This window comes from Terrapene carolina, unplaced genomic scaffold, assembly GCF_002925995.2.
Source record: "Terrapene carolina triunguis isolate 2854851 unplaced genomic scaffold, T_m_triunguis-2.0 Scaffold836, whole genome shotgun sequence".
NCBI classification, from domain to species: domain Eukaryota; kingdom Metazoa; phylum Chordata; order Testudines; family Emydidae; genus Terrapene; species Terrapene triunguis.
Window position 1 is genome coordinate 1,765,055 of NW_020665187.1, and position 14,309 is coordinate 1,779,363.

The 14,309-nt window shown below is 51.7% G+C and overlaps 1 protein-coding gene across 1 annotated transcript; it reads right to left on the reverse strand.

Annotated features, from left to right (window-relative positions):
- Nucleotides 1–6,563: 6,563 nt before the first annotated feature.
- On the reverse strand, nucleotides 6,564–11,144 carry PRR13 (proline rich 13). Its single transcript, XM_024218224.2, has 3 exons — nucleotides 11,001–11,144; nucleotides 8,130–8,563; nucleotides 6,564–7,423 (listed from the first exon to the last, which is right to left on the reverse strand). Exons 1-3 carry the CDS (start codon nucleotides 11,017–11,019, stop codon nucleotides 7,382–7,384), a joined length of 495 nt encoding a protein of 164 aa, XP_024073992.1. The 5' UTR covers nucleotides 11,020–11,144; the 3' UTR covers nucleotides 6,564–7,381.
- Between the last annotated feature and the right edge of the window lie 3,165 nt (nucleotides 11,145–14,309).

Consider the following 14,309-nt stretch of genomic DNA (forward strand, 5'->3'; position numbering starts at 1 on the left):
CCATCATATGCCAGCAATGCCCCTCTGCTATGTACATCGGCCAAACTGGACAATCCCTACGTAAAAGGATAAATGGACACAAATCAGATATTAGGAATGGCGATATACAAAAACCTGTAGGAGAACACTTCAATCTTCCTGGACACACAATAGCAGATTTAAAGGTAGCCATCCTGCAGCAAAAAAACTTCAGGACTAAACTTCAAAGAGAAACTGCGGAGCTTCAGTTCATCTGCAAATTTGACACCATCAGCTCAGGATTAAACAAAGACTGTGAATGGCTAGCCAACTACAAAAGCAGTTTCTCCTCCCTTGGTGTTCACACCTCAACTGCTAGAAGAGGGCCTCATCCTCCCTCATTGAACTAACCTCGTTATCTCTAGCCTGACTCACTCTTGCTTGCATATTTATACCTGCCTCTGGAAATTTCCACTACATGCATCCGACGAAGTGGGTATTCACCCACGAAAGCTCATGCTCCAATACATCTGTTAGTCTATAAGGTGCCACAGGACTCTTGTCTCTTAACTGGATCTTTCCCTGATTTTAGGGTGTGTGTGGGCAGGTGATGCCTTTAAGCAAGCTGAACTGGTTTTTAACTGGTTTTCTGCAGGGGGAATTTCCTTGGGTTTTGAAGCTGTATGTAGGCGTTAGGTGGAAAACAAGACACCTAAACCCTTACTTGCCTTCCACTGTTACAGAATCCAGAAATGGAGGTCTGCTCTTAAAAGCCTCCAATGTTGGAGATTCCACAACCTCCCTTGGAAGTCTATTCCAGAGTTTAATTATCCTTATAGGTAGAAAGTGTTTCCTAGTATCTAACCTAAATCTCCCTCAATACAGATTAAGCTGATTACTTCTTGTCCTAATGTCAGTGTACATGGAGAACGATTGAGCACCATCCTATAACAGCCCTAACCCATGTGAAAACTGTTATCAGGTCCCCTGTCAGTCTTCTCCTCTCAAGACAAAACATCTCCACTGTTTTTAATCTGTCCCAATACATTTTCTAAACCTTGAGCATTTTTGTTGCTTTCCTCTGTCCATATCTTTTTTTAAGGTGTGTCACTCACAATTAGACACAGTTCTCCAGCTGAGGCCTCACCAGTGCTAAGCAGAGTGGTACAATTACCTCCCATGTCTTAGATATGAGACTCCTGTTAATACACCCCAGAATATTAGCCTGTCTCACAACTGCATCATATTGTTGACTCGTATTCAATTTGTGATCCCCTATAACCCTAGATCCTTTTCAGCAGTACAGCCAATCATTCCCCATTTTGTAGCTATGCATTTGATTTTTCCTTTCTAAGTGTTGTACTTTGCCCGTGTCTTAAATCAATTTCATTTTGTTGATTTCAGACCCATTCTCCAATTTATCAAGGCCATTTTGAATTCTAATCAGTCAGCCTCAAGGCAAAGTCTGAGCAGGACTAAGCTGTGATTCCATCAGTTGCCCAACTAGCAGTAAATAAGCAATTTTGAGTGAGTGCTTTTTAAGATGGGCGGCAGTTTACATACAGCTACAGCCTGTGATTCTTTGCCTCGTGCCTCTAGCCACTTATTTTTTCTTGGACTATAACCTGTGGCCAATGCAATGGTGTTTTGGCTCAAACGCTGCCCAGCGCGATGACGTTCTGGTTCAAACTCTGCCCAGAACGACGACATTTTGGCTCAAACCCTGCCCAGCACGATGACACACAGATGCAAATTCCCACCCCTCCACTATTTTGAGGTGGTCCAGGTAGGTTTTTTGACCAATCAGGCTGGTTTGGGGCAGTTTCTTGGCAACAAACTGTGCCACTCAGAATTGCAAAGCCTAAGGGACATATTTTTTAAGCTATTTAGGCACCTAGTGGGATTTTCAAAGGCACCCATAGGGTGTTGGGGGCCTAGGTGCTTTTGAAAATCCCAGTACGCATCTGAATACCTTTAAAGATCTGGCCTTACGTGACTTAGATGGCCAAGTCCCATTTTCAGAAGTGTCTGAGAAGACGAAGTCTCACTGAAAGATGAGGTATTTAGGTACCTAATTCCCCTGCCTTAACACCTTTAAGAATCTGGGCCAAAGTTCCTATGTCACTCTGAAAAATGGGCTTTAGCCACCCACACCACTTAGGCCTTGGAACACTGAGCAAAGCAATTCCTAAATCCAGAGCTCCTTGGGGCACAGGCCCAGCTGGAGCAGCAGGCTTGGAAGGAACTGTGAGCAAGGAAACTGTTTGTTTCTATGGCGTCCAGGGAAAGAGAACTCCGTGTGCATTCTTTGTAAACAAGCAGGATTGCATTAAAGAACGGATCTGACTCAGATCATTTTGCCTCCAAATAGAAAGAACCCAGCAAGGCCCCCAACTAGTAGCTAACTGCTCAGGCCAAAGGGACAAGGCAGTTCCTCTTTAACATATCAACTCACCCATTCCCTACTGTGGGTCCATCACGGTTTCCCAGGGCAGCTGGATTTATACAAAGCATCCAAGTCCCCCACCATTACAGCTCTCTCTAGTTTTTACAGGCCCGGCCTTGGGCTGTGCCCCAAGCTGTCAGTTGTTTTGTATTGTGTTAACTCCTAGAAGCTGCAGCAGCAATCAGAGCCCCATCGTGCTAAGTACTGCCCAGACACGGGGGCTTGACACTATGGGGCAATTGACCAGCGTAGCTATAGCAGAATAATAATCAGGCTGATATAACTTCCCCTGGTTGACACCACTCCAGAATATGAGAGAAGGTCCACGGGAGCTGACACACAGTCCCTGCCTCAAAAGGCTTCCAATCTAAATAGACAAGGGCAACCCGGAAAGGAACAGGAAGTATTATCCTCTCTAGTTTATAAATAGGGAAGCTGAGACATCCAGCAATTTGCACAAAGTCACACAAGGAAGAACTGGGAATTGAAGCCAGATCGCCTCTGTTGCAAGCAGTGTCGCAGCCACACGACCATCTCTCTTCTCCTCCCCCACCATCTCCCCTCCGTGGTTACTGGGCTCCTGCAAGCAGCCCTCGTCCATCATGTTCCATTAGTCAGCACTACATTTTTAATCCCAGTGCACTACAGGCAGCGAGAAAGCCTAGCCCTTGCTTCTGCAGCTGGGCGGAAGGGCTGGCACCACCCCAACTCCCAGAATAACCAGATGTACCTGCTAAAATAAATTAGCAGGGAAAGAGCAACTGTTGAGGGTGAAACTGGCACAATTGTTCATCAGTGTTAGCAGCCCAGTAAAATTACAGGGGGCTGTTCACACCTGGCTTGGAGCTCTGGTTTGACACCAGAATCACTCCCACTTTACACCAGCAGGAGCGGAGCTCAGAAGCAGGCCTGACGTCATAGCATTCGAGTCTTGTCTCCCCATCTAGGTTTCTCCCCTCTGGCCAAGCCCACTGTGGCTAGCTGCCCAGGTTTCACAGGAGAAGCCAGGTTACTCGGCCGCTCAGAGAAGAGCCCAGCCTTCACAAAAATCTTTATTATTAGTATCAGCAGCACAATAACAGTGTCTGGAACCTTAAACAAATCCTGCGTCAACTGGTCCTCAGGCCAGGTCTACACTTAGAAGTTAGATCTGAACGTTGTAGTTAAGTTGACCTAAACCCGCTGTAGACAGGGGTAGGTGGGCAGAGGAATGTTTTTATTGACTTCGCTACCACCGCACAGGGAGGCGAGTTACCTACATTAAGAAAACCCCCTTCCATCCACATTGGAAGCATCTAAACTATAGCGCTGCAGCAGTGTAGACATAGCCTCAGGAGGGCCCATTTGCCACATGCGCAGGCATTTACGCCGTTGGAGTATGCGAAACACCTTCAGTCTCATTTGGCAGCACAGCTTAAGTGACTGTGTGATATGCCAGGATAAAACCCAGGTCAGCTGGGATCCAGTCCAATGCTGAGCAGGAGAGGTGATCAGATGGACGCAGGCAGTGAGATAGAGAACATGTCTACACCGTGCCCCGGCAGCACCCCTAGTAAAATGCTGTAGCGTAGACGCTTCTTACCTCCACCAAAAGGGTTTTCCAGGCAATCCCCTTCCCCGAGCAGCAGTAGCTTGGTTGACGGAAGAATTCTTGTGTCAACCTAGCTGCGTCCAGCCTGGGGTTAGGTTGGCTTAACTATAGTGCTTGGGGTGTGAGTTTCCCCATGGCCTGGAGCGATACAGCTAGGTTGATCTAAATCTTAAGCATAGACCCGAGCAAAGCCAGAGGCAGCCAGAGACCAGTTTTGTTGTTCGGTTTTTATCTGGAGCAGGATTTAATACTTGGAGGCCTGCGTGGATGCAAATGTATATCCGTGGATATGGATATCCATGGATAGAAATCGGTATTCGCTGAACCGCAGGGCTCTCCCGGGAACCACAGCAGCAAAAGGAGCGAACCGTGGGGCTGCCACTCCCAGGAACCAGCGCCCCATGCCAGCAGCTCCTCCCGTGCGGCTCTACCGCCCCCAGCCCTGTCCTCTGGCGTGACTGTACAGACTGCAGGCAGGAGAAGCAGTCACACAGACAGCTACATGGAAGGAACAGGGGTGGTACAGTTGCAAGGGAGGAGCTGCCGGCATGGGGCGCTGGCTCCCAGGTGCCATGGCCCCATGTTCTGCTCCTTTCACTGCTGCAATTCCCGGCAGGGCCCTGCGATTCACCGCATACCGATTTCTATCCGCGGATATAAATTTGTATCCGTGCAGGGCTCTATTAATACTCAGCAACACATTGGGATCAATGATGAGCATTCACTGCAGCAGGCCTTGAAGTAGAGCATAGCCAATCACTGTTAAAAGTCATGAGATTTGCTTAACCCATGAGATTGCCAAAAGATTTGGGGGGGGGGGGGGGGGAGGCAGGGGGTTATTTGCCATCTAATTTCTAAGTCTAAGCCAGTGGCTCTCAACCTTTCCAGACAACTGTGCCCCTTTCAGGAGTTGGATTTGTCTTGCATATCCCCAACGTTCACCTCACTTAAAAAACGACTTGCTTACAAAATCAGGCATAAAAATACAAAAGTGTCACAGCGCACTAGCACTGAAAAACTGCTTCCTTTCTCATTTTTACCATCTAATTATCAAATAAATCAACTGGAATATAAATATTGTACTTACATTTCGGTGTGTGGTATATAGAGCAGTAGAAAAGCCATTGTCTGTATGAAATTTTAATTTGTACTGACTTGGCTAGTGTTTTTGATGTAGCCTGTTGTAAAACTGGGCAACTATCTAGCTGAGTTGATGTACTCCCTGGGAGACCTCTGTGTACCCCCAGAGGTACGTGGACCCCTGGGTTGAGAACCATTAGTCTAAGCCATTAGGACTGGAACCATCTTTTTGTTCTGCACCTACCACAGTGGGGTCCTGGTCCAGGACCCTGGCTCACCACAACACAAAGAAAAAGAGCAACAAGAAGTCAAATTTTTAAGCTTTTCATTTTCTCTGCACCCCTGAAGGCTAGACACTTTTTTAAAATGGAAGTTGAAATTCTCACGTAATCATGACTTCAGGAGCTGGGGCTTTAAGAAAAAACACACCAAAGATTGGGAGATTTACCGACACGGGGAGGAGGGGGCAGATCCCAAACCAGAAGCTGCAGCCCATGGGAACATAGCACAAGCCCTGAGGGCAGGCTGGGGTCTCACTCACTCACAGCTCAGCCCAGAATAGCAGCTTCAGCCTGGCACACTGACCAAGACTCGGGAAGCAACCAGAGACGTGGTGGGAGGTGGCAGGAAGTTTCCTCTGATGCTTAGGCGACGGTTGCCATTTTGGCTGATGGTGGGGATTGAACTGGGGCTCTCCAGAGCTGAAAGCACAAGCAGCTTCGGGTTGAGCTAAAGAGTCAAGGCTCTTTAGGTAGGGCTGCAACTGTCCTCTGCAGCTGGGGAACCTGAGAACGCCCACTGCCCAGCCGGTTAAATCTGCACTTAAAAGCAGACGCCCTCCTGTGGGGGAGGGTGCAGCAGATTCTGGGAAGCCACCAGCACCTTTGATACAGTGACTGCAGTTCAGTATTAAAACCAAAAAACTTTATTGGAGAAGCGATGAAGAGATACAAGTATAGAGCGGGTAAAGGAGACAACTTCCACAGCCAGAGGGATTAAAATAAAGTATGCACGGGAGCACCATGCAACAAGCCGTCATGGCTAGTCCAGATCCGTCTTGGTCCCCTCTGTGCCCATGTGCAGAGCTCGGGCTCCAAAACCATCCCAAAGATAGCCCTGAGCCATGTCACACAGCTCCACGTTGCAGCGCTGAGTCACCTTCTTCAGCATGAAGAGGCAGCCTGCAGATACTACAGAGCCCAGCAGGCCATGCTCCAGCCCAGCAATTGGGAACAGTGGGGAGCAGAGCATGCTGGGACTTGTAGTCTTCTAAGGCCATACGTTTGGGTTAGTGATGAGATATGGCTGCATTCTGTTCTGTTTTATACGGTGTCAGCCAGACTGTATTTGGGTAGCCCCTACACCTCCCACCAAGGGGACCTCTTGGAATACTGGCCCCCGGCTCCAACCCTTTCCTTCCAAGATCCTTGTTGGGGAGCAGGGGGAGGGGAGGTGGGAGAAGGGAAAAAAAAATTCTTCACACTAAAATCAAGTTTCAAACTCTTATAAAGTTATCCCTGATCATGTACATTCATTTACAACATGAGACATTCAGAATTGTAATTCAGAGCTATTATTCCAAGCACTTCTGTGATTAGTTTTTATACATACTATATAGACTTTTTGTAATTAGTCTCTATTATAGACTACTTCCTCCCTCAGCCCCAAAAGGAACATCCCACCAGAAAATGGACAACTGGGGGCAGATTTATCCAAAGTCATTTAGATACCCAACTTCCTTATGCCTTTGAAAACAAACCTGCCTCTCAGCCAGTCAGCAACATCCCCAGATTTCTGCAGGCCAGTCAGAACGAGCCAGAATATCAAGGGATGAAGGGAGCGGCTGGTGCAGATGCCTTGATTTGCAAGGACTTATTCTGCAATTGCATCATGAACGGGGCATAGGCTGTGAGTCGGGAGGCTCCAATTTTTAAGTCCAGAAGGGACTTGTCATGAAAGGTAAAAAAGCTCAGAGTCCCAACTGCAATATTGCTACAGGGCTCCTGCATTTTAACACCTGGCCCCCAGTGCACCTGCTTTTAATGATAAGGTTGCACCTCTGATCGCACCAGTGCCCTCCATCACCCAATCAGTGACATCCAGATTAGCGTATGGCTCACCGGGGCTCCCTGTTCTGTGCCAGATTTTCCTGGGGATTTTAGCCTCTGTCCCTAGCCCTGTTATACAGGCTGTTAGGGAGGTGGCTGGCATCAGTCCAGTCAGCCAGTGGCTTGGTTGTAGCAGGGGAAGATCACTGTCTGGTCTGCGGGAAGCATGCGTGGCTGGAAGGCGGAGGAAAGCCTCAGTCAGTCGCTGCTGCTGGAGGAGGAGGAGGAGGAAGAGGAATGCTGCAGGAAGGGGGAGAGAAACCATGAGGCTTGGACCTCAGCCCACAGAGTTGACATGCTGTTGGCAGGTGGATGGCTGGGAATAGAAAGGAAGGGGGCACCCTGCTAACAGGGTCCTGAGCTGCTGCCCATGGAAGCAGGGCTCAGCTCCCACAGGTGACCCCCTACCCATCCCATGAACCACTGCCACCCTCCCCCCATGTCACAGGGTTTGTGTAGTTGGCAAAGGGTCTTGGGTCTACTGCTAACCCCCATGCACCAATCCCCACCCCAGCCACACGCTCATGTACAGGGGCTCCCCTGCCATGCCCAGAGGAGTTCCCCTACTTGCATTGCCCCCGCCCCACACTGTAAAGGGGGGGGGGGGGTTGCCTTAACCACAGAGACTAGGAACTAAGCCAAGACCCTCCAGACTCAGGTAATGAGGAACCAGCAGCACTGGCTGGACTCAAACTCAATCCAGAATGCGAAAGAGTCCCCACCCCAAGCCCTGAGCGAACCAGCCGCCCTCCCTGGCAAGGTTCAGGGACGGCAGTAATTGCTGAACAGATTGGGGGGGGGGGGCACGAGGGATGACCCAGACACAGGTGCTGAGAAAAAACCCCAACACACAAGCCTCTCCTTCCCCTCCCCCAACCCAGCATGTACCCCTGACCACTATGCCAGAATGCACCCCCATTCCCCCCCCCACCTTGCCCCCACTGACCTTTCCATGCTTGTGCAGCTTGTGTGGCTTGTGCACCTTGTGAGCCTTCTTCATCTTCTTCCTCATCTTCTTCGCCGCCTTCTTGTCCAGCACTTGGGTCCCGACCATGACGGTCCCAGGCATCAGGGGATTGATACCCATCCCCCCAGGCATCAGGGGATTGACACCCATCCCCCCAGGCATGCCAGGAGCAGGCGGTGGGTAGGGACCCAGAGGGTAGCCAGGTTGCTGGCCGGGGAAAGGGGGTTGAATGGGGTGGCCGGGGGGGTATGCAGGCTGCCCTGGAACCCCTGCTGGAGGGATGGGATAGGAGCCAGGGGGCACTGTGCCCGGGGGGAAGGCAGGGTTCCCGGGGGGAGGGTAGGCAGGATTGGAGCCAGGTGGGTACGTGGGGTTGGGAGGGAAGGCCGCTCCAGGGTAGGCACCAGGCTGTCCTGGAAGGAGAATAAACCAGTGTCACAGCCAGCAGGAGAAGAGAGACACCCGTGGAGCAATATCCCCCCTCTAGCACTGCCCTGCTCCCCTGCTCTCAGCCCCACCCTGCAGCATCACTGCGGCTTCCCCACCTCACTGCCCCCCATCCCCCCCGCGACAGCACAGGGGAGCGACACCAAGTGTTACAGGCTTGGCTGCTGCTCCCTAGCTTTGCCTCCCCACTTTGCTGCTTGGGCAGAGGGGGGTCCCCTGGTTCTGGACTGCAAGGATGCCCCCAGTGGGTTGCCAGCAGGGATAATTGACCAGGTCCTGGGGATCTAAGAGCACCAGCAGCAATTGCTTGAGTTAGAGGAACAGCTCCATTGGCTTAGCTGACTCCATCCTCTGTACATGTTTCTGCTACTGGTGGAGCACGGCCATGCTGGCTCAGACCACTGGTCCAGCTAGCCCAGCATCCCGTCTTCCAACAGCGGCAATCCCAGGTACTCCAGAGGGAATGAACAGAACAGGGCAATTTATCTAGTGATCCATCTCCTGTCATCCAGGCCCAGCTTCTGGCAGTCAGAGGCTTGAGACACACAGAGCATGGGGTGTGGCCCTGACCATCTTGGCTAATAGCCATTGATGGACCTCTCCTCCAGGAACGCTTCATTCTTTTTTGAACCCACTTATACTTTTGGCCTTCACAACATTCCCCGGCAACCAATACCACAGGCTGACTGTGTGTTGTGTGAAGAAGTACTTTCTTTTGTTCGTTTTAAACCTGCTGCCTGTTAATTTCATTGGGTGACCCCTGGTTCGTGTGTTATGGGAAGAGATAAATAACACTTCCGTATTCACTTTCTCCACACCAGTCATGACTCTATAGTCCTCTATCATATCCCTCCTTAGTCATCTCTTTTCTAAGATGAACCATCCCAGTTTTTTTAATCTCTTCTCATATGGAAGCTGTTCCATCCCCGTAAACATTTTTGTTGCCCTTTTCTGCACTTTTCCAACTTCTAATGTATCGGTTTTGAGATGGGGCAACCAGAATTGCACACAGTATTCAAGGGGTGGGTGTACCACGGGTTTATCATAATGCCAATATGATATTTTCGGTTCCATTATTAGGAACCATTAGGAAAGGGATAGATATTCAATTGGCTTTTTTGGGTGCCGCTGCACATTGAGCAGACGTTTTCAGAGAACTATCCGCAGTGACTTCCAGATCTCTTTCTTGAGTGGTAGCAGCTACTCTAAACCCCATCATTTTTCATGTACAGTTGGGATTTTTTGTTTTCCAACGTGCATTGCTTTGCATTTACCACCATTGAATTTCATCTGCCCAGTCACCCAGTTTAGGGAGATCCCTTTGTAACTCTTTGTAGTCAGTTTTGAACTTACCTATCTTGAGTAATTTTGGATCATCTGCAAACTTTGCCACTTCACTATTTACCCCTTTTTCCAGATCAATTATGAATATGTTGAACAGCACTGGTCCCAGTACAGATCTTTGGGGACCCTGCTATTTACCTCTCCCCACAGTAAAAACTGACCATTTATTCCTACCCTTTCTTTCCTATCTTTTAACCAGTTACTGATCTAGGAGAGGATCTGTCCCTTTATCCCATGACTGCCTACTTTGCTTAAGAGCCTTTGGTGAAGGACCTTGTCAAAGGCTTTCTGAAAGTCCAAGTACGCTACAGCCACTGGCTCACCCTTGGCCACATATTTGTTGACCCCCTCAAAGAATTCTAATAGATTGGTGAAGCATGATTTTTCTTGACAAAAGCCACGTTGACTCTTCCCCAACATATCGCGTTTATCTATGTGTCTGACAATTCTGTTCTTTTCTATAGTTCCAACCAATCTGCCTACTATGAAGTTAGGCTTACCAGCCTGTAAATGCCAGGATTGCCTCTGGAGCCTTTTAAAAAAGATAGTTACATTAGTTACCCTCTAGTCATCTGGTACAGAGGCTGATTTAAGCAATAAGTTACATAGTACAACTAGTAGTTCTGCAATTTCATATTTGAGTTCCTTCAGGACTCTTGGGTGAATCCCATCTGGTCCTGTTGATTTATTAGAGTTTAATTCCACAACTTCCTCTGTTGACACCTCAATCTGGGACAGTTCCTCAGATTTGTCACCAAAAAAGAATAGCTCAGGCATGGGAATCTCCCTCTCGTGCACTGCAGTGGAAGACCGATGCAGAGTTAGCATGAGGCACATGCTGCGTCTGCATCCCACAGAACCTGCCACCAAAACCTCCAGCTCATTTCACGTGGACCACCCAAGTTGGGCTAGATTTGAACCTGTCGCTTTAGAGGCAAGAGGGAGCCCCATACCCCTTCTTTGCCCTGCTGAGGCAAAGAACGGGGGAGCATCAGAGGGGAAGCCAGAGGAGCAGCTGAGAAACCTGCCAGACTTGCCATCGGTCCTGTTGCCCCTCACCTGCATTGGGATCCCACATGGTTAGAGAGGAGAAGTGTCCAGTCACCTGGAGGGAAAGACACACTGTTAGGCAAAGCGGGTAAGTAGCACTGGGCAAGCATGGGTCACCCAGGACCAAGTCTCTGGTGCAGCAGCGGATTAGCCCAGCCAGGCCTAGAGCGCGGAGAAGAGAACACCAGATGGGGACAGCCTGCTGTTTGCACCCCTAACAGAGATCAGGGCCTGCCCTAGAGAGCCTACCATCTAACTAGACAAAGGATGGAAGAGGAGACCGGAGAGGGGCAGTGCTTTGCCCTAGGTCACCTTGGCAGAGGCAGTAGCAAAACAGGTCTCCTGGCTGCCAGCCCAATGCTTTAGCCACCAGGCCCCATGTCCTCATCAAGAGGCAGCTCAGGCTGGGGACTGATTTTCCATCCCTCCCAGGAGGAGAAGTCCACAGCCCCACCCTCACGGTCTCCTCTCCTGCTGGCCCCGCAGCGTGTGTACCCAAGCAAATGAGCAGAGGAACAAACAGGATCACAGGAGGAAGCAGCTGCTGTACCTATCTAGCCAAGCAGGTGTGGCTTAGGGCAATGCTTGCAGCCTGAGCTCGGCCGACTCTGGTTCCGGGGACTCGGCGCTGGCATAAGCGTCCCCACCAATGCACCCGCCCCCCCAGGTGGGGGCACTGAGACGCCGACACAGGAGAGGCCCCTGGGTTATTTCAGAGCTCCCCCGTCTTGAGCTGCTTGACAGGCACCCCCACACCTTCCCGCTTCCACTGCTCCAGCTCATCACCTCCCTGGCTTCCTCTGCCATCTCCCAACACTGCGCCCCACATGCCCCCCCAAGCTCCTCCACAGCCCTCTTCAAACTCCACTTAATCTCTGCTTCAAGCCATCAGCTCCCCTCCCCACTCCAGTGCGCTAGGTCCTGTCCACCCCCAGACAGCCCCCTGCCCCAAAGACCTTACAATCAAGACCACGGCTCCATCAGGGTTAAACCAACTCTGGGCAAGGACCCCCACCCGCAGTATCTGAAACCCAAATCCTCTCTCCCCAGATGCTGCTCGGTAACAATCACCAGCGAAACAAGAATTTACAGCTGGATTGAAATAGGGGAAGGGGTCCCTATGCAGGCCCCACTCCTCAGGGTCAGACTAACCCCAGACATCCTTTGGCACCACCACCATTCCTTGGAGGAGCATGGGAAAGCAGGCACTCCAGCCACCCTTAGCCCTCCCACAGGAGAGGGGCAATTATAGGTCAGCCCCCAGCTCTGTATCTGCAGCTGGTGCATTGTGGGAGGAGGTGGGGGGTTGGGATACATTCAGGGGACAACACTTTGCTACAAGAAATGAGCCTAATCCGGCCCCAACTCTCGTTCCAACACCACCCCTCCCGCCCCTGCAGCACACAAAACACACACAGAGATCTGCACAGAAAGAACACCAACAACTCGGCTAGTCAAATCGCTTCAGAGCAAAGCGAAACCGACCCAACCCGCCCCAGTCCACCCTCCTAAGCAGAGCTGGGTCCAAGGCCAGGCAGCACAAAGTGACTCAGCTAGATTGCCCCACCCTTGAGATCTCATCAGTTTTTAAAGTTCAGGAGCAGGGAGCAGCTCAGGGACACCCCACCCCACGCCCTGCAGCCCAGGACAGCCAGCCAGGGCTTAATTTGTGCTGAAAGAGATGCCGGAGATCAAGGAATTAGGTGCTGGGGCTCAAAGCAATTTTTTTTACATTCATAACTGATGCAGCAAACTCAGAGGTGCCAGGGCTCTGAACTGCCAAGCCAAGAGGTGTTAAGCAAGTTAAGCACTGGACATCGCCACGTTGCCACACAGAGGTGACCAGCTCGCTCTCAGGAAGGTTAGCAGCTCAGCAAAAGAACTAATGGGGGAGGCAGAGGGTTGGTCACCCATGCAGACTACAACTCACTGAGGACCCACAGAGTTACAATGCCCCAAGCCAAGCCTCATACACACCCCCCTCCAAAAATTCAGGGGGGAGTGGGAAAGCAGCCCCCAAGAGGTCTGTAGTGAGAGCAGAACTAGTTTAGCTACCTACAACCAGGGCCGACGAGAGGGGGGGGAAGCCGGTACAAATTACCGGGGCCTGGCGGTCCGGAAGGGGGCCCGGGGCCCGGCTTCCCCCCCCGTCTCGTCGGCCCTGTTTAGCCGGTCCGCCCTTGCTGGTGGGCCCGAAAAAAAATTTTTCACCAGGGCCCGAACCCGCTCTCGGAGGGCCTGCCTACAACAGATGAGAATCAGATTTGGGATGTGCAAATTACAGAGACGGAAGAGGGGTGTGCATGGGGGGCAGACAGAGGAGCATGCACCAGAGATGGATAGACAGACAGATGGGTGTGCAGGGGGGATGCAGAGAGGGACGGACTGACAGCTGTGTGTGGGGAGGATACACATAAACAGAGGGACGGATAGACGGAGGGGTGTGCAGGAGGATGCACAGAGGGACAGGTGTGCAGGGGGGATATACAGAGGGGCACGCATGGGGGAGGGACAGACGGGTTTGTACCGGGGGATGCACAGAGGGACTGAGAGACTGACAGCTGTGCGGGGGAGGACACGCGGAGGGGCACACATGGGGCAGGGATGGACAGGCAGACAAAGGGACATGTTGGGGGATACACAGAGGGGTATGCACGGGGGAGGGAGGGAGGGACAGACAAAGAGGCGCGCAGGGGGATGCACAGAGGGACAGAGACTGACAGCTGTGGGGGGGATGCACAGGGGGGAGGGACAGACAGAGGGAAGTGCGGGGGGGGGAGGGAAGGATAGACAGACAGACAGACGTGGTGGTGGGAGGAACGGACGGACAGACAAACAGCTGTGAGGGGGATACATGGGGCGGGGACGGACAGAGAGACAGAGGGACGTGCAAGGGAGATGCACGGGGGGGGGGGAAGGATGGACAGACGGAGGGACAGACTGACGGGTGTGCAGGGCGATACATGGGGGGGTGGACAGACAGAGGGACGTATGGGGGCAGGGAGGGACAGACTGACGGGTGTGCAGGGGGATACACGGGAGGGACGGACGGACAGGCAGAGGGACGTATGGGGAGGAGGGACGGACAGACTGACGGGTGTGCAGAGGGATACACGGAGGGTGGGGGAGGAGTATGGACAGATAGAGGGATGTATGGCGGGGGACAGACAGACTGACGGGTGTGCTGGGGGATAGACGGGAAGGGGGGAGGATGGACAGACGGACGGGTGTGCAGGGGGATACCCGGGGGGACGAGGAGGGAGGGACAGACAGACTGACGGGTGTGTGTGGGGATACCCGGGGGGGGGGGGGGGGGGG

Coding starts and splice junctions, on each gene's coding strand:
- PRR13 (XM_024218224.2), bottom strand. Junction 7,424..8,129: donor AGCTGCACAAGCATGGAAAG/GTCAGTGGGGGC, acceptor CCCTTCCTGCAG/CATTCCTCTTCCTCCTCCTC.